Source organism: Rhinoderma darwinii, chromosome 11 (assembly GCF_050947455.1).
Source record: "Rhinoderma darwinii isolate aRhiDar2 chromosome 11, aRhiDar2.hap1, whole genome shotgun sequence".
NCBI classification, from domain to species: Eukaryota; Metazoa; Chordata; class Amphibia; order Anura; family Rhinodermatidae; genus Rhinoderma; species Rhinoderma darwinii.
Genome location: NC_134697.1, coordinates 20167525 through 20187023, shown reverse-complemented (window position 1 = coordinate 20187023; position 19499 = coordinate 20167525). Strand labels below are relative to the sequence as shown.

Genomic DNA, 19499 nt, shown 5'->3' with positions numbered 1-19499 from the left:
ATAATAAAAGCAGCGATTACACAAATACAATTGACATGCTGTGCATTAAGGGTATGTGCACACACACTAATTACGTCCGTAATTGACGGACGTAATTCGGCCGCAAGTCCCGGACCGAACACAGTGCAGGGAGCCGGGCTCCTAGCATCATACTTATGTACGATGCTAGGAGTCCCTGCCTCGCTGCAGGACAACTGTCCTGTAGTGTAATCATGTTTACAGTATGGGGCAGTTGTCCTGCAGCGAGGCAGGGACTCCTAGCGTCGTACATAAGTATGATGCTAGGAGCCCGGCTCCTTGCACTGTGTTCGGTCCGGGACTTGCGGCCGAAATACGTCCGTAAATTACGGACGTAATTAGTGTGTGTGCACATACCCTAAAAAGCTGCAATGCAGGTAAATTTGGGAGCGTTTTTTCTGCTCATCATTTATGTTGCGAGTGGATAAGACTTGTTCAAATGTCATCCACTCTGCTGCTACTGTATCATGCTGCCGGTTTTCTGCAGTATTTAGGCTAGTATTTGCAGCTTTTATGAGCTTTGTAGAATCGCAGCTCAACTGCAATATCTGAATACACCCAGCAGATCATTTGTTTTGGGTGGAATCAGGTGCTGTGTCTTACTTCTGAGGGAAGACTCTTGAGAAGTTACCACTTCACCAGCTCCACATGAGTGTAATAACTGGGATTTATGGGTTCTGCACCGCTGCAGATGGCTACTATGTGGGAACGGACTCAAGACGGGACAAAAATCAGCATAAAACCACGGGACAAAAATCAGCATAAAACCACGGGACAAAAATCAGCATAAAACGGCGGGACAAAAATCAGCATAAAACGGAGGGACAGAAATCGGCATAAAACGGCGGGCCAAAAATCGGCATAAAACGGCGGGCCAAAAATCGGCATAAAACGGCGGGCCAAAAATCGGCATAAAACGGCGGGACAAAAATCGGCATAAAACGGCGGGACAAAAATCGGCATAAAAGGGCGGGACAAAAATCGGCATAAAAGGGCAGGACAAAAATCGGCATAAAACGGCAGGACACGCTTCTTCTTAGCGGGATTCCAGGAACAGTAAGAAGAGGTAAAGTTGTCACATTAAGATTTTTACTGCTGCAGAAATCCAGACCACAACCACAGTGTTCGCTTGATTGCTGCAGACATCCTGCACTTTACGTATCAGATGTTTAAGGCTTCATTCACATCTGCGTCAGGGCTCTATTCTGACGTTCCGTTGGAGCTTTCTATCAGAACGGAGCCCTGACTGAAACAAACGGAAACCATAGGTGTCCGTTTCCATCACCATTGATTTCAATTGTCACAGTCCCCGTACATCTGTAGGATTTCAGGCAGCGTCCTCTCTGCTTATGTTTTTGTTCTGTAACTGTTTGGTCTACAAGTTTTAGCCACTTCCCGCCGCAGCCATTTTTCTTTTTTTTTTTTCCTCCCCACCTTCCAAAAGCCATAACTTTTTTTAATTTTTCCGTCAATATAGCCCTATGAGGACTTGATTTATGCGGGACGAGTTGTAGTTTTTCATGGCACCATTAATTGTACCACATAACGTACTAGGAAACGGGGCAAAAAATTATTTGTGAGGTGGAACTTGAAGAAAACCGATTCCTCCATTTGTTTTTATGGAGTTCACCGTGCAATTAAAGTGGCGTGTTAAGTTTATTCTGTGGGTCAATACGATTACAGTGATACAAAATTGATATCGTATTTTTTTTTTATTTTTTACAAGGAAAAAACTAAGATGTAAAATTTATTTTGTGTCGGCATATTTTTTGCGGAACAAGCTGTAGTTTTTAATGGTACCGTTTTGGGGTACATCCAAGTTTTTGATTACTCTTTATTCTATTTTTTGGGGGATAACGAAGTTACTAAAAAAAACATTTGATTCTGTCATTTAATAATTTAAAAAAAATTATATATTTTTTTTATACCATCCATGTTAAATAGTGATATATTGCAATAGTTCCGACATTTACTAACGCAGCAATACCAATTATGTTTAATTTTTTTTTACAATGCTTTAGGGGGAACATGGGAAATGTTTTGGTTTTTTTTTTTAAAACTTTTTTTTATAAAATTTTGCACGTTTTTTTTGCACGTTTTTTTATTTTTTATTAGTCCTCCCTAGGGGACTTGAACCAGCGATCGTTGGATTGCTTGCATGATATATTGCAATACTAATGTATTGCAGTATATAGCTACACTGACAGTCTCCGATGAAGCCATGCCGGAATCCTGCTCGTTACAGTGATGTGTATGGAGCGCTCTCAGCCCGTGAGCCAGCTACATATTTCCCCTTACCCGGCTACGACGTAATTATATGTCATACTTCGGGAAGGGGTTAAAGGAGCATTCAAGACACGGACATTTATCACCTATCTGCTGAATAGATAAGTTTGATTAGTAAGGCTTTGTTCCCACAGTGCAGATTTTGCCTGCATTTTGTAAGCCAAAACCAAAATTGGATCCAGAGAGGAGACCTATTAGACCTTTCATTACAGGTTTCTTCTGTTTTGGTTTGATTCCTGGTTTTGGCTTAAAAACTACGAGCAAAATCTGAACGGTGGGGACCCTACTGATTGATAGAGATTGGAGGATTTCTGTCAATCATTCCTCCCCCCTCAACCACACAACTTTTGCTTGGAGGAGTTTGAATGGAGTGACAGAGGATGAACCCCTTTAGGCTGGATTCACACACAGTGTTTTTCTGCATTTTTAGTGGCGTTTTTTTTTTAGTGCGGCCAGATGTTCCATTAAACTCTATAGTAAAGTATGAAATGCGTTACGTACAACTGTGTTTTGTTTTTTGTTTGGGGTTTTGTATATTTGTGGTCAGTGGCGTTTTTTTTCATCAAACACAGCATGCACGGTGTCTGGCATGTTTTAATGAGTTTTTCCCATAGGACTCTCTATAGGACTCTGAAAACACCGTAAAAAAAAAAAAGCTTGTTACATTGTAATAATGCTGGCGTTTTTAGAAGCGTCTTTTGATTTAGCTTTAATTGCCAGAAATTATTATGGATTATTGAACGATCATAGAAAAGTCTATAAAACTCGTAAAAGTAGAGAACCTTCAGGAAGAAAGCGGAAAATGTTAAAATGGTATTTCCATTTTAGACATTTCTATATATATATATATATATCTATTATACCATATATGAGATCATATATTTACCCACCTTGTTCTTGAGTCAAGTCCGGGCACAGCACTGAGTACTGATGCCTTTCAGTGTCACAATGTTATGTGCGCCACGCCCAAGATTGTGGTGCTAAATGGGGCCAGAACCCACGCTGCGCCCAGAGATGAAGAGGATCCGGATCTGGAGCGAAGAGGGTAATTATAAGAATACTGTCTTGGGCCCTGTATCTAAACCTATGAAGTGTGATACGGTCTGCTGGGCCCTGTATCTAAGCCTATGAAGTGTGATACGGTCTGCTGGGCCCTGTATCTAAGCCTATGATGTGTGATACTGTCTGCTGGGCCTTGTATCAAAGGCCATCATGTGTCAAACTGTATGCTGGGTGACCATCTAATCCTATCCAGTGGTGGAGCTACAAGGGTTGTAGTCCTATGGATAGATAGATATATAATGCTGTGTATATATATATTTGCTGAAGGGTTTTGACTTCATATTTTTGAATGACTTTTTAATAACTCTCGGGCCTTTGTTCAGAATTCGTATTTGCGCTGCTGCAGGACACATTGGAATTCTTCAAATTTTTTTTTTTGCTGGATATTTTCCAACAAGAGGCAGTAAACTAATAGGAAGCAGACAGTATACAGCCAATAATGACAAAGAAGGATAATAGGAATTTCCTATTGGTTTATGAAGTCTTGCCAGGAAATAACACTTCCACCTTCAAGTCTACAGCGTGCATGAAAAAGAACAGGCTGAACGACTGGTAACAGATGAGGAGACTGCAAGAGGATTGCTGTTTCCATGGCATGCGCTCTCCGAGGTCGCGCAATTCCAAAAATTAATGATAACCAAGAGTAAAAAATGGCAACGTTTCGACTCGTGACAAGTGGAGGGTCTTTCTCAAGCCTTGAGAAAGACCTTCCACTTGTCACGGGTCGAAACGTTGCCATTTTTTACTGTATGTTTGACCAATAAAATCACTTATTGATTGAAACTTGGGAGACGTGTGCTGCTGTTCACCACGCTTTTTCTGAAAATTAGCTGATTAGTGTGACACCACGAGTCTACAATCTTCAACTTTTACCCAATATTAAATTTTTCGGTGAGACAAAATTTGGGATTTTCGTTAACTGTTACCCATAATCATCAAAATAAAAATTAAAAAAAATGCTGAAAATAGATCACTCTGTGTGTAATGAATCTATAGAATATGTGAGTCTCACTTTTAGAATTGAATTACTGAAATACATTTAACTTTTTGATGATCTAATTAATTGAGAAGGACTAGTATAATAAATTTGCAGAACGTTTCATTATACAACGATTATGCTTTATTTACATAAGATTGTGTACACCCTTTAGTGTGTGTGTGTGTGTGTGTGTGTGTGTGTGTGTGTGTGTGTGTGTGTGTGTGTGTGTGTGTGTGTGTATACATCACAAAATAATGCAGCTTCCGGAGGTGCCATTTAGGAATTAATTGCTTGTACCATAGGGCTAATACATGTGTTGGGTAATTGGCAATTTTGTACATACCATACATGTAGCCCGTGTTCATAACTTAGCTATGATTAGCTGGATCTAATAGCAAAGAGGACCAGCTTTTAGCCGAGCAGTCAGTCTAGCTGACCGGATGGAATCCGCTTTGACGCAAGATAACGTTTCTATGTATACAGCATACATAGAAGCCGTATCTCAAAAAAAAAAAACTTTTTTTTTTTTTTTTTTAAATCATTTTAAAACTTGCTTAAAATCACCTAAAAAATAGTTTTTATTTAAACGCCCATTTTTTTTACAATTTTTTTTAGAGGTGTACATAGCCTTTTAAATGATAATTTTTTAATAAAATACATATATTTTCACATTTAAAAAAATAATTGTTATTGGCTTTATAAAAAAAAAAGTTTCACTGTATTAGCTTCTGCGGCTTCCATATTTTACCGTATCTAGAAGCTGTAGAAAGTCGTTGCCAGCTGAATCCATCAGAATGCTGCTCTGTCTCCTTGTTCTACAGCGGCTCCTGTGTGCTCTTGAGCGATCATCGAAGCTCAATTTTGATCAAGTCAAAGCTGATGATGTTGAACTTAGGTGAGCTTAGATGATCGCTCGAGAGATGGCAGGCGCTGCTGGGGAACGTGCCAACAGACCAGCACTCTGACGGAATCCATTTACTGTGATACATAATGGCTGCAGAAGCTGAACAGTGAAACTTTTTTTATTTATTTTTTTTAAAACCAAGTCCATTACAAAATGAATTTTTATGTGTGAATTCATGCATGTCATTTTTTTTAAAAAGGGGTCCATAAGTCTTCTCTAAGGTTTTCTATATTGGGTATAAATTTGTAAGAAAGTGAATCCGTCAGATCTGGCTGCAGCTCCTTATAGCCAGTGATGTAATTGTACATTCTATGTGTTTAGCTCATTACCTGGATCTTAATTACCATTTTGCCTTCTTCAAGGGTCATCCATCAGCACTGAAACTCCTTGTAAGATCTAAAGAGGGAGAACTGCTATTAAATGTGAAAAGAAATGAGTAAGTAAAGTTAATTGCTTTCATTCGCATGTCTTCTGAATGGTGGTGGTGATGTTACGGCAATAATGTTCTGTCATCGTCATGCCCTGCAGGATGTACATAATAATCCTCTGTAAATAAATGGAGGTATTCATCATTAATAAATAATCTGAAGCCTCCTTCTTCCTGGTCCTTCAGTTTCCCGAACTCTTACGAGAATCTTGAAAGTCCTTGCTGATGCCGTTTTCTCTGAGCTAATCTACAAGACTCCCGTAAAGTTCAACCACAAATGCATATAATTACTAACCATTAGAGGGTTTTATGTGGGGACCGAAAAGTATATGCAGTGTAGTCCGTGCAGTATGTGATACACTCGCTAATATACATTCCGCTCCCCCGTCACGCTGATTTGAGATTTTAATAGATTTTTATAGCGCTGGCTTGGGGACCGGAAGTCTAGTTGCACAATCTTCTTTCATGACGATACGACTCTTCGTCACATAACGAAGAGTCGTGTCGTCATAAAGAAAGACTGCAACTAGACTTCTGGTCCCCCGTCACTGCTATAAAAATCAATTTAAATCTCATAATCAGTGTGACGTGGGACCAGAATGTGTATTAGAGAGTGTTCTCACATACTGTAGTGAATACACTGCGAATACTTTTCGGTCCCCACATAACCCCATTAAATTATAATTTTCATCTGTCCTCCTTTTTGTGAAGCAAGGGTAACAAAGTGAACGATGTACCGAGACGCATAACGAAGTTCCTGGGCCTCAATTAAAAATATGGAACAGGGCCACCACCTACCATATGCAGAGTGGCCTTTATTTTCCATTTAAATGGTGTTAAAAGTTTTGATAATTACTTACATCGTATGGTGCCGTTTGGTGTTCAATGTGCATAGCAGTATGCAGGTCCACCTATTGAGCTGAGTGCTGGTGGACACGTATGCTCAGTCACTCTCCCCACAGCCAGGTCCCTTCATAGTGATCCTCTACTCACTGCAGAGCAGCCAATATAAGTAGCTTTTTGTTCTGCTTGTCAGGAAAGTAGCAGAGCCACTGCTGCAGCATAGCCGTATATCTGAGATTTCCTTCTTCTCAGCTTGTTAGGATTGTAATACTGTAGATGTCACACAGAATATATATTCACTACGTGACTGATTCTGCTCAGAGCTCCTCCCCCAGCACCACAGATTAGCAACAGTGCCAAGGGGGACACGGAGAAGAAAAAAAAAGATGTGACATATGTTTTTATATGCTAAAAACACTGCATTAAAACAGCTTTTGGTATAAAAACTATTCATTGTATAACCCCTTTAAGGAGCCAGTCTCAAGCTGGAAGGATGAATATGTGACAACTCTTGTACATCTGATTGGGTTCCTTAATTTGCATATTTGGCTTCAGATCTTGTTAAACCTCCCCGTCAAAGGAATGGGGGCCATTTAGTGACTGCAGATGCACACACTGCCTTCTGTATATTACTGGGTCTGTTGGTGATCAATAATCTCTAATAGCTAGCAGTAGCATCCAATGATGGACTATGGAAGCCACAAGGTAAAATATTACAACCTACTACCATAAACCATCCATTTTAATTCAGTCCCTTTAATTATTGTTATTAAAGTGTCAAGTTGTGGAAAATGTATCCTGTATAACTGTGAGGCGCGTGCGTCTTACCTGTCTTATATTGCTGTGCTGCACATTCTTGGCAAATGCAGCAATAAATAAAATCTATGGCTTTTTCTATTGATGCAAAGTGTTTTTTATTATTTTCGGAGAAATGGATGAAATGTTATGTTGTATATGACAAGACACTTAATGGAATATATGGCTTTATATGGACTATTTCACAAAATACAGTTGACATATAATTAAAACATAATGATACAAAATTGAAATGTGGGAATTACATACTCAATACTGCTAAAGAGTTCAAACTAAAGGTCTACATGACTTAATGGGGTCATTTTATGTCAACAACACCTTTTTTTTTTTTTTTTCATTTATTTTTTCTAAAGCCGACCCGGCTGAAGGTGCGGCCAGCCATAAATATCTCCTGCATGAGAAATTTAGTATTAAAGTAATACATAGCTGGAAAATAATGGTCTTAGTGAGACAACCCTAGAGACTGCCCGTCTGACTGATTTTAGGGGCCCACGGGAATGTTTGCCCTTGTTTGGTCCCTTCTTATTTCCACATGGGTGGTGAGAACCTGTACAGTTCTCCTCTCTCCATATGTACTGCAGTGTTAGCAAATAAGCTTTCTAAAAGATACAGAGGGGGGCATGAATCTCCATCTTATTAGACCAGTGCGACCATGGAACGGTCCACCATAGTCAGAGTGAAACAACACCAATAGATGCCCCAATGTTATGGTAACCGATCTGGGTATAAAGAGATGATGTAACGTAAGGGTATACATACTATGAGGGCATCAAGGTGCATGAGACCTTTGGCCTGCCCTCCGTGAAGAGGTGGATAGAACTGCATCCAGTCTAGGCAATCCTCTGTGAGCTAAACTGTTTGGACTTCAAACTCATGCATTTTATCTGCACTAATACATTGGACCCAGGGTTGGACTGGCCCACCAAAGTACCAGAGGATCCTACAGATGGCTCAGGCTTTGGCACAATAATGGGCTTCAAAAGTAGGAGCGTAGCTAGGGAGGAAGCAACTGGGACATGTTTCCCTTGTGCTGAGTGCCAAGGGGGGCACCAACAAGCCACTTTGCCTTGGCCAGGGTATTTCAATTCGGGGCTAGGACAAAGAAAGCCTAGCTACGGCTCTGCCAATAGTCCAGCAAAAGGCAGACTCCTTTGAAATTGACTTTAGAGACGACCACTGGAGTATTTTTCTTCTGATTTTGATTCACAAACCAACAGTGATACCAACAACAAAGTTTTCAAAGCAATTAAAAATAGAATCACAAATCTGACACTGATTGGATTTTCTTGGATATTGGAAACCATTGTTGCAAACTTGTAATGGCCGTGTCCGCCGCTGCTTTTTTGGTTCTTTAGCTTTTCTAGTGTGTCCCTTAGTCTATTTCTGTCTAGTATTCCAACTGGTTTTTGACCACCATATTTTGCCCGCTGCCTGCCCTGACCTCTGCTCGTCTGCAGACTACAATTTTAGACTGCCAGCCTATACCTGTTTGGCGATCCATTTTTTTGACTGTTTTGCCCGGACCTTTGCTTGTCTATGTTCCTTACCCGTTGTCCTGGTTCCCATGTCCCACCATCTCCTGTCCTGTCTAGTAAGCTATTGCTAACAGCAAATACTCCTAGCGTAGCAACCTTGGGAATCCTCAAAGCAATGTCAAAATCCCTTTACAGGGTTTAAAGAATGAACACTGAGGATTTCCTTGGTCTCCGCTCCTGGGTTTAGCCTAAGCCAAGTCTGCTGCAACTCGGAGGGTCCACACCAGCTCCTACAGGTACATGACAAAACTACTGTGAGAAGTGTTAGGTCGGTAACTATTTCCCTCTGCTCCTCAATTTTTCCATTTGTTGACCGCTAAGCGCTAAGGGTCTGTTCACATCATCGTTCGTGTTCCGCTTTTTTGGTTCCATTCAACCTTTCCATCAGAGTAACCGATGAACGGAAACTATTTCTGTTTGCATTACCATTTATTTCAATGGTAATGTTTCAGTTTGATTCCGTTCCGTAAAGTTTCTATGGTTTTCCAAGGAAATCATACCATAGTGGACTACACTATTGTTTCCATGAAAAAAACGGAAGATTTACAGAATGGAAACAAACTGAAACCAATGGAAACGGAAGCATTACCATTGAAATCAATGGTAATGCAAACGTAAGCTATAGTTTCCGCTCATCAGTTCCTCTGACGTTGAACGGAAACCGAATGGTGGTGTGAACAGGCCCTAACTGAGATCATCAAATTGGCGAGGAATTGAAACTCAAAGTGTATTCTGATGATGGATATGTTTCCATTATACAATAATTAAGCAGCAATAAAAGTGCCATTTCGTGTTTGTCAAGAACACAATAATTGCTCTTGAAAATGCACCTTGCAAAAATATTGCAAGGAAACCTTGTAATGTAAATCAATAATTATATATTGATCACTGCAAAGAAAAAAAACAACCTCTATTTAGAAAGAGAAAACCTTTCGAGCAGTTGTACAATAAATAATACTTACAATATGTTAATAGTGCGACGCTCCTAAATGTTTTATCAGTTCACTGCTGATAGATGAACAATTCTAATTAATCCATTTTATATTTGCTCAGCCCAGAATTAGGTGTCACAATTTTATGATTAGTCATTACTCTCCTGTCATCTCTAAAACATTGAAGAAATGGGAAGATAAATGGTTTTATGGGCTTGTTATAAAGTCCCTAATGAATTACAACATGCAAGGAGAGATCTGTACGTTTGCCCACCATTCATAATAATATTGTATATTGCCCAGTGGGTTCATGAATAAGATAATTATCTGTCAATATATCTGCCCTTCGTGGTCCCTAATGTGTGTGGACAACTCGGTAAAGTAGAAGTATTAAGTATTTTAGAATAGTATTAATCTGGTTAATAATTAACATAATCGGGTCATTTAAAGGGACACTTAAGGCCCTTTTACATGAGCCAATGATCGGGCAAATGAGCCTTCATATGAACGCTTGTTCCCGATCATTGCCCTGTGCTCGTTCATTGGCTGATCGCGGCCCTGTTTACATACGCTCGTTCATCGACTGATCGTATCGTTGTCGTCAGCACATCTGTGTAAATAGGGAGACACGCTGCCGACATGATGGAAATGCATGGGGACGAGCGATCGTAGTAGTGAAAAGAGCGGCGATCAACGATTGATTGGCGCTCGTTTTTAAGGCCCGATGTAAAATTGTGTAATTGTCCGTTATCCTATTATATTGCGGGTGTTGTGTAGTTTCCAGCAATAAACATTTATGTTCTACTTCGAGAGCGGCCACTAATCTGGAAAATGATCAGTATGAAACACAGCACTGTGGGTGGCCGTGTCTGGTACTGCACCTCAGCCCATTTAAGTGAATAGAGCTGAGCTGCAGTACCAATTACGTCCACATGGGCAAGAGCTCTGCTGTCTATCTGAAGGGATTCTATCCCATTCTTGGCACAAAATATTCAAAGCGGTCTGAGTGCAGCCAACATTAAATAACATTGTTACTTTTAGCATGCAAATCTAAAGTATTGCATCTTTGTAATACATCATTAATACATTTTTGCTCTTTGTTTTTTGTGTAAGAGAACAAGTGTAGAAAAAAAATGGTTGCTACCTGGAAATGACCACCATAGATGCTGTTGACTGATCTCATAACTTATTTTTTTCATCCTAAGGCTTGTATGATGTCCCCGGGCAGTCAATTTTATATGCAGGCACACAGAGATGTTATTTATGGCATGCTCCATCACATGCCATTTTAAGAAGCCTCACGGAGGCATGATACGGGTCTGTGCATGAGGCACTGCAGTTCTTTTGTAGCTAAAAGTAAGAATGAATTCCAAACGAAGTTACTCGTGAGGGTATATTCACATGTGGCATTTTTTTTCAGAAATTTCAGTAACTCTTTAATACATCTGAATGGCGTACCTAAAGATCTATGCAGAAACTACTGCATTTAGATATATGGAACAGATTTTCATTTGCAGAAATCTCTGTAATATAACTTGTCAGGTGTGAACTTACCTTTAAAGCTGACAATTATACATCTCCCTGTAATGTAACTTCTTTCAGATTAAAAAAATAACAAAGCGCAAAAATGTAACTAAACACAACCAAATAAGAGCCGTACACCACTGGGGTGATTAAAAAAAAAGGGGTGGCAGCCAAAATCATTCCCATATGCGGTGGCAAATGGCTGTATAAATACCAACAAAATCGTGCTGCCATTCACCACCATAGGTGGATGAATTTTCGGCATTGTGCTGCTGCCTCTCCGTGTGTTTCTACCCTAAGGCCAAATGCACACGATGCGTATTACGTGCGGATTTGCTGCGCAGATTTTCGTGTGGCAAATCTGCAGCGTAATACAGTACTAGTCATGTAAAAGAAATCTCATCTACACGTTGCAGATTTTTTTTTTTCATGTAAATTGACCTGCGGTGCGAATTTTAAAATCCGCAGGATGTCCATTTAGCCTGCGTTTTTGCTTGTGAATTCTATCTGACTCATTTTTTTCATTTTTAAAAAAGCATCAAACTCCGTAACATAAAAACGCACCTATATCCGCATCAAAAAGTAAAAAACGCACCTACCAACGCATAAAAAAATATGCACTATTCGGGTATGTTCGCACAGCTTATTTTTGGCAGTTTTTCTGGCCGTAAACAGCCGAAAAACGGCCGAAAAATCGTAAGCTGAATGCCTCGAAACATCTGCCCATTGATTTCAATGGGAAAAACGGTGTTCTGTTATGACGGGGCGTTTTTTTACGCGTTACATTTTTTAAACGGCCGCATAAAAAAACGGCTGCGAAAAATAAGTGCATGTCACTTCTTGGGACGTTTGTGGAGCCGTTTTTCATTGATTCTGTAGAAAAACAGCTCCAAAAACGGCCGTAAAAAAAGCAGTGAAAAACGCAAGTTGCTAAAAAATTGACCGAAAATCAAGCACTGTTTTCCCTTTAAAAACCGCTCCGTATTTTCAGACATTTTTGGTTACGCGTGTGAACATACCCTTAGGTGCGAACTTTACCTTCATTTACATGTGGATTTTCTGCACCAAATTCCGCATTTAGCCTTCGTCCGGTTTCACACGTTCCCGGTCCGTGAGATATGGACCGTTTGTCGGCCGTATTTCCTGGACTAAACACAGTGCAGGGAGCCGGACTCCTAGCATCATAGTTATCCATGATGCTGTGAGTCCCTGCCTCCCCGCAGGAAGGAATACTGTCCCGTACTGAAAACATGATTACAGTACAGGACAGAATGCCTCTGATTTGTTATGATAGTAGCCCTGCGCGCTGAGCTGTGTACGGTCCGGGGACACGGCTCTGTGAAATCTGCCTGAGGCACGCAAAGTACTAAATAGAAACACGTAATTAGAAAAACATGTCCCTAAACAGCAGCTTGCTGACAGTTTCTAGGTAGCAACAGATGGTTTGTTTTGCCATTATTCACTCAGTTTTCAGTGTGGATATTAAAAAAATAATAATAAAAAAATTACTAGATTCTAGATTTGGTGACTGTCTCGGCAATATTAATCAAAGCTGGACCTTCATTTTAAAAATAAGGTGCGAGTTTTTCTTTCTTTCCTGGGATGCCTGGGCGCTGCTTTTACAATTGGCCAATGATGATCTTTATGAGATCCAAAAGCATTCGGAGTCTGGTCAAAAGTCCAAAAAACAGGGATCGTCCTGCAGAGAAATAACAGCTGTTAAGCATTAATCCTTACATCAGCATCATCCGAAAATTGTATAAACTTTGTGTAGCCTTAGGCCACAGTGAATAAATGTGCTTTAAATTAATAACCGTTCCTTACATGCTGAATATACACTACCCAGTTTCAATGGATAAATGATTCTTATTTATGTTTTCTATAATTTTTTATGAAAAAGGTACCACCAAAGAATGACCTGTTGAGGAGGATGGGTGCCCACAGATTGAAGTGGTCCCGTCGGGTTCGCACCCATCCCCGGCAGGGCCACTTCAGTCTATAGACCCAACCTGGATATTAAATATGTGCTCAGTCTCTGCTGTATTAGGCATAACAGATATGCGTTAGACCCAGAGTTTTACTTTTATTAGGTATTCAAGTCTGAATGAAGTAAGAGATCGACCATTGGCGTATATCACTGCCGAATATCCGGAGGAGCCAGTGAGAAAGTAGGGAATTACTTCTATTTCCGATGAAGTTCTCCATCACGACAGATTCACGTTAGTTTAGTATTAACATCTGCAGTCTTGACCCTAAATGTTGCAGAAGTCTTGGTGTAGAGGAGAAGGATTTGGGTTCCTAGAGCACTGGGCTGACTTTTCATTGGGGTACAAACTGTATTCTGCAGATGATTTGCACCTAAATGGAAAGGGGTCCGCTGTGCTGGGGGAGAGAATTCTAGCTGGGGTGGCGGAGTATTTAAACTAGGGCTGAGGAGGGAGGTCAATGTAGAAAAAAAAGGGGTAGCCAGGTTAGAGAGGGGTCAGACTATATTGGTGGGGGGAGAAACAGAATGTGGGGAGAGGACTAGACAACAAGATAAGGAGATCCTTTCGTTACAAAACATCAGTGTAAATAAAAAGGACCGATTAATGTCAAATCACATTTCTGATAATAAAAGTGAAAAACTGACAGGCAAGTTAAAGTGTATGTTCACAAATGCCAGAAGTCTAGCAAGCAAAATGGGGGAGCTGGAGGCCTTGATACTGGAAGAAAATATAGATATAGTTGGTGTTGCTGAAACATGGCTGGACTCTTCACATGACTGGGCTGTAAATCTACAGGGTTTTACACTTTTTCGTAAAGACAGGACAAATAGGAAAGGTGGTGGTGTATGTCTGTATGTGAGAAGTGATATGAAGGCGAGTGTGAAAGAGACAATAGTGGGTGAAGACTGTGAGGAGGTTGAAACCTTGTGGGTGGAACTAGAAAGGGAGGTAAACACTGAAAAAATTACTTTTGGTGTAATCTATAGACCCCCCAATATAACTGAGGAGATGGAAGGTCAGATATATAAACAGATGGAGCGGGCTGCACAGGCGGGTACTGTAGTGATAATGGGAGATTTTAATTTCCGGGATATTAATTGGTGTCATGGTTCGGCTTCAACTGCAAAGGGGAGACATTTCCTCAACCTGTTGCAGGAAAATTTTATGGGCCAGTTTGTGGAAGACCCGACTAGAGGTGAAGCTCTGTTGGATCTGGTCATTTCTAATAATGCAGATCTTGTTGGGAATGTCAATGTTCGTGAAAACCTCGGTAACAGTGATCATAATATAGTTACATTTTACCTATACTGTAAAAAACAAACGCAGGCTGGGAGGGCAAAAACATTTAATTTTAAGAAAGCCAATTTCCCCAGGATGAGGGCTGCAATTCAGGATATAGACTGGGAAGAACTAATGTCAAATAATGGAACAAATGATAAATGGGAGATTTTCAAATCTACTTTGAGTTATTATAGTGCAAAATTTATTCCTACAGGTAACAAGTATAAACGACTCAAATTAAACCCCACATGGCTTACACCTTCTGTGAAAGGGGCAATACATGACAAAAAAAGGGCATTTAAAAAATACAAATCTGAGGGTACAGCTGTAGCCTTTGTAAAATATAAAGAGCTTAATAAAATCTGTAAAAATGTAATAAAATTAGCAAAAATACAAAATGAAAGGCAGGTGGCCAAGGATAGTAAAACAAATCCTAAAAAATTCTTCAAGCATATAAATGCAAAAAAGCCAAGGTCTGAACATGTAGGACCCCTAGATAATGGTAATGGGGAGTTGATCACAGGGGATCAAGAGAAGGCAGAGTTACTAAATGGGTTCTTTAGCTCTGTATATACAACAGAAGAAAGAGCAGCTGATGTAGCCGGTGCCAGTGCTGTTAATATATCAGTTGATATACTGAATTGGATGAATGTAGAGATGGTCCAAGCTAAATTAAATAAAATAAATGTGCACAAGGCTCCGGGACCAGATGGGTTACACCCTAGAATTCTTAAAGAGCTTAGTTCAGTTATTTCTGTCCCCCTTTTCATAATATTCAGAGAATCTCTAGTGACAGGTATAGTGCCAAGGGACTGGCGCAGGGCAAATGTGGTGCCTATTTTCAAAAAGGGCTCTAGGTCTTCCCCGGGTAATTATAGACCAGTAAGCTTAACATCCATCGTGGGGAAAATGTTTGAGGGGCTATTGAGGGACTATATACAGGATTATGTGACAATAAATAGCATTATAAGTGACAGCCAGCACGGTTTTACTAAGGACAGAAGTTGTCAAACTAACCTAATCTGTTTTTATGAAGAGGTGAGCAGAAGTCTAGACAGAGGGGCCGCTGTGGATTTAGTGTTTTTGGACTTTGCAAAGGCATTTGACACTGTCCCCCATAGACGCCTAATGGGTAAATTAAGGACTATAGGTTTAGAAAATATAGTTTGTAATTGGATTGAGAATTGGCTCAAGGACCGTATCCAGAGGGTTGTGGTCAATGATTCCTTCTCTGAATGGTCCCCGGTTATAAGTGGTGTACCCCAGGGTTCAGTGCTGGGACCACTATTATTCAACTTATTTATTCATGATATAGAGGATGGGATTAATAGCACTATTTCTATTTTTGCAGATGACACCAAGCTATGTAATATAGTTCAGACTATGGAAGATGTTCATGAATTACAGGCAGATTTAAACAAACTAAGTGTTTGGGCGTCCACTTGGCAAATGAAGTTTAATGTAGATAAATGTAAAGTTATGCATCTTGGTACCAACAACCTGCATGCATCATATGTCCTAGGGGGCGCTACACTGGCGGATTCACTTGTTGAGAAGGATCTGGGTGTACTTGTAAATCATAAACTCAATAACAGCATGCAGTGTCAATCAGCTGCTTCAAAGGCCAGCAGGATATTGTCGTGTATTAAAAGAGGCATGGACTCGCGGGACAGGGATGTAATAATGCCACTTTACAAAGCATTAGTGAGGCCTCATCTAGAATATGCAGTTCAGTTCTGGGCTCCAGTTCATAGAAAGGATGAAAAATACAAAGAAGAGCAACGAAGCTAATAAGGGGCATGGAGAATTTAAGTTATGAGGAAAGATTGAAAGAATTAAACCTATTTAGCCTTGAAAAAAGACGACTAAGGGGGGACATGATTAACTTATATAAATATATTAATGGCACATACAAAAAATATGGTGAAATCCTGTTCCTTGTAAAACCCCCTCAAAAAACAAGGGGGCACTCCCTCCGTCTGGAGAAAAAAAGGTTCAAGCTGCAGAGGCGACAAGGCTTCTTTACAGTGAGAACTGTGAATCTATGGAATAGTCACCGCAGGAGCTGGTCACAGCAGGGACAGTAGATGGCTTTAAAAAAGGGTTAGATAATTTCCTAGAACAAAAAAATATTAGCTCCTATGTGTAGAAATTTTTCCTTCCCTTTTCCCTTCCCTTGGTTGAACTTGATGGACATGTGTCTTTTTTCAGCCGTACTAACTATGTAACTATGTAACTATGTAACTATGTAACTTCCCATACTGTAGTGGAATGATATATAGGTTATCATCATTTAAAGGGATGTTCCATGCCATATGGATCATGTGGAGATTCTTCTCTGCAATTATCTGAGTTCACAGGATCACATCATGACTCTATTTGACTACAGTAGGAACACTCGCTGTTTCCTTGTATCTTGTGCTTATAACTTGGGGCTAAGTTACATATTTTTGTTGTCTGAGGGTAAAAAGAGATTAAAAATAAATAAATATATATATACATACACTGTAAGAGCTTGGGTTATACTGTCTAATAAGTAGCAGCACAGAAGATATTACAACTTTTGTTTGGGAGGCTGAGGGTCAAAAAACTGTATAGAAACCTGCTTCAAAGCAAAATAAACTTTTAGGTAAAAAGTGACTGACCGTTCAGCCCTCACACCGGGCACTACCTCACTTTTTGAACCTTCTCTTAACAAGTAAGGGGGGATTCACACGAGCGTGTATTCGGTCCGTGCGGGCCGCGTGGTTTTCACGCGGCACGCATGGACCAATACAAGTCTATGGGGCAGTACAGACAGTCCGTGCTTTTTGCGCAGCGTTTGTCTGCTGCGCAAAAAGCGCGACAGGTTCAATAACTGCGTATTTCGCGCATCACACACCCATTGAAGTCAATGGGTGCGTGAAAACCACGCAGGTTGCACGGAAGCACTTCCGTGCGAACTGCGTGTTTGCGCAACAGCTGTCAAAAGGATGAATGTAAACAGAAAAGCACCACGTGCTTTTCTGTTTTTTTCGAACATCCAAACGGAGTGTCTTTGCGATTAGCGAAGCCAGACAAGCGAACCGAACTTCACCAGGGTTCGGCCGAACTCGTTTTGGCCGAACCCGGCAAAAAAATTATCTGTACGCGACGTCAGGAGATAGTCACTGTCCATGGTGCTGAAAGAGTTAAACTGTTTCAGCACCATGGACAGTGACTTCCGATCCCAATAAACATGAACTTGTAAAAAAAAAACTAAGTTCTGACTTACCGATAACTCCCGGCGTCTTCCTCCAGTCTGACCTCCCGGGATGACAATTCAGGCCAAGTGACAGCTCCAGCCAATCACAGGCCAAGCACAGGCTGCAGCGGTCACATGGACTGGCGCGTCATCCATGGGGCCCGATGTCGAGAGGCGCGTCACCAAGGACGCGTCACCAAGGCAACGGCCGGGAAGTTCTCGGTAAGTACGAACTTTTTCTTTTTTTCAACAGGTTTTTCGATATTGTGTTCGGCATTCACTGTCGAGGGTGCTGAAAGAGTTAGCTCTTTCAGCACCTTGGACAGTGACGGGCGTCGACTAGCCTCATCTCTATGATGGCGGCTGCGCGAAAATCACGCAGTCGCGCATCAGACACGGATGACACACGCAGCTGTGAAATGTTTTTCGCGCGCGCAAAACGCAGCGTTGTTTGCGCGCGCAAAAACGCAACGTTCGTCTGAATCTGCCCTAAGAGTGATTCCCAATAGAGCACCATTGCTGAGGTTCCTCCTGATCTTCAGGGTCGTAGCTGGGGAGGGAATAGTGGGGCATGTGCCGTTTGTACTGGGTGCTGGAGGGAGCGAGATCAAGCCATTCTGCTTTGGCCACTGTATTTAGATACGGTCCTAGGGCAGAAAAACTTTGTACCAGGTGAATGAAAGAATCGCTACGGATGTAGCCATCTTTATCTGGACTATGATAACTTGCTGCATCGTGATATCACACAACAAAAGCCATTGAAAAGTCAAGAAAAAGTTTCTTGGCACGGTGCATTTCATGCGTTAAAAGTCAATATGAAGATGGCTACAACAGCACGACTCTGCTGATCTTGCTGGTTTTCAGCAACCGCAACAAACCTTGTTCTGTACTTTTTGAGACTGTCCGTTTCTGACTGATCCAATGGTCTCTTGCTTCAGGCAGAGCACATACAGTACGCTGTCAGCCCTCCCTCCGGAGTTAGTTACATACATACATACAGTGATTTTATATATGATATATTAGTCCTTCTCAATGAATTAGAATCATCAAAAAGTTTATTTATTTCAGTGATTCAATTCAAAAAGTGAAACTCATATATTCTATAGATTCATTACCCACAGAGTGATCTATTTCCAGCATTTTTTTCTTTTAATGTTGATGATTATGGTAACCGTTACTGAAAACCCAAAATTTAGTGTCTTAGAAAATTAGAATATTGGGTAAAAGTTGAAGATTGTAGACTAATGCTGTGACTCTAATCAGCGAATCAACACAAAACACCTGCAAAGGTTTCCTAAGCCTTTAACCCCTTCCAGCAGCAGCCCTTTTCAGATTTTCATTTTTTCTTCCCCACATTCCAAAAGCCATAACGCCTTTATTTTTCCGTCTATATAGTACTATGAGGGCTTGATTTTTGCGGAACGAGTTGTAGTTTTTCGTAGCACCATTTATTTTGCCATATAATGTACTAGGAAATGGGGGGAAAATTATTTGTGGGGTAGAAAATGAAAAAAAACAGCGATTCCTCCATGGTTTTTTGCGTGCCGTTTTTACGGAATTCACTGTGCAATTAAAACAACATGTTAACTTTATTCTGTGAGTCAATACGATTACGGAGATACCAAATATCTATAGTTTTTTTTTTTCTATATTTTACTACTATTACAAGTAAAAACCTAAG

General features: G+C 40.5%; 1 protein-coding gene across 1 annotated transcript in view; it reads left to right on the top strand.

Moving 5' to 3' along the window:
• Positions 1-19499, top strand: part of ADAM12 (ADAM metallopeptidase domain 12) — a 407169-nt gene that overhangs the window by 97048 nt on the left and 290622 nt on the right. Inside the window, exon 3 of the mRNA XM_075843108.1 lies at positions 5612-5685. Coding sequence (XP_075699223.1) covers positions 5612-5685 — 74 coding nt within the window. The remainder of the gene's footprint in view (positions 1-5611; positions 5686-19499) is intronic.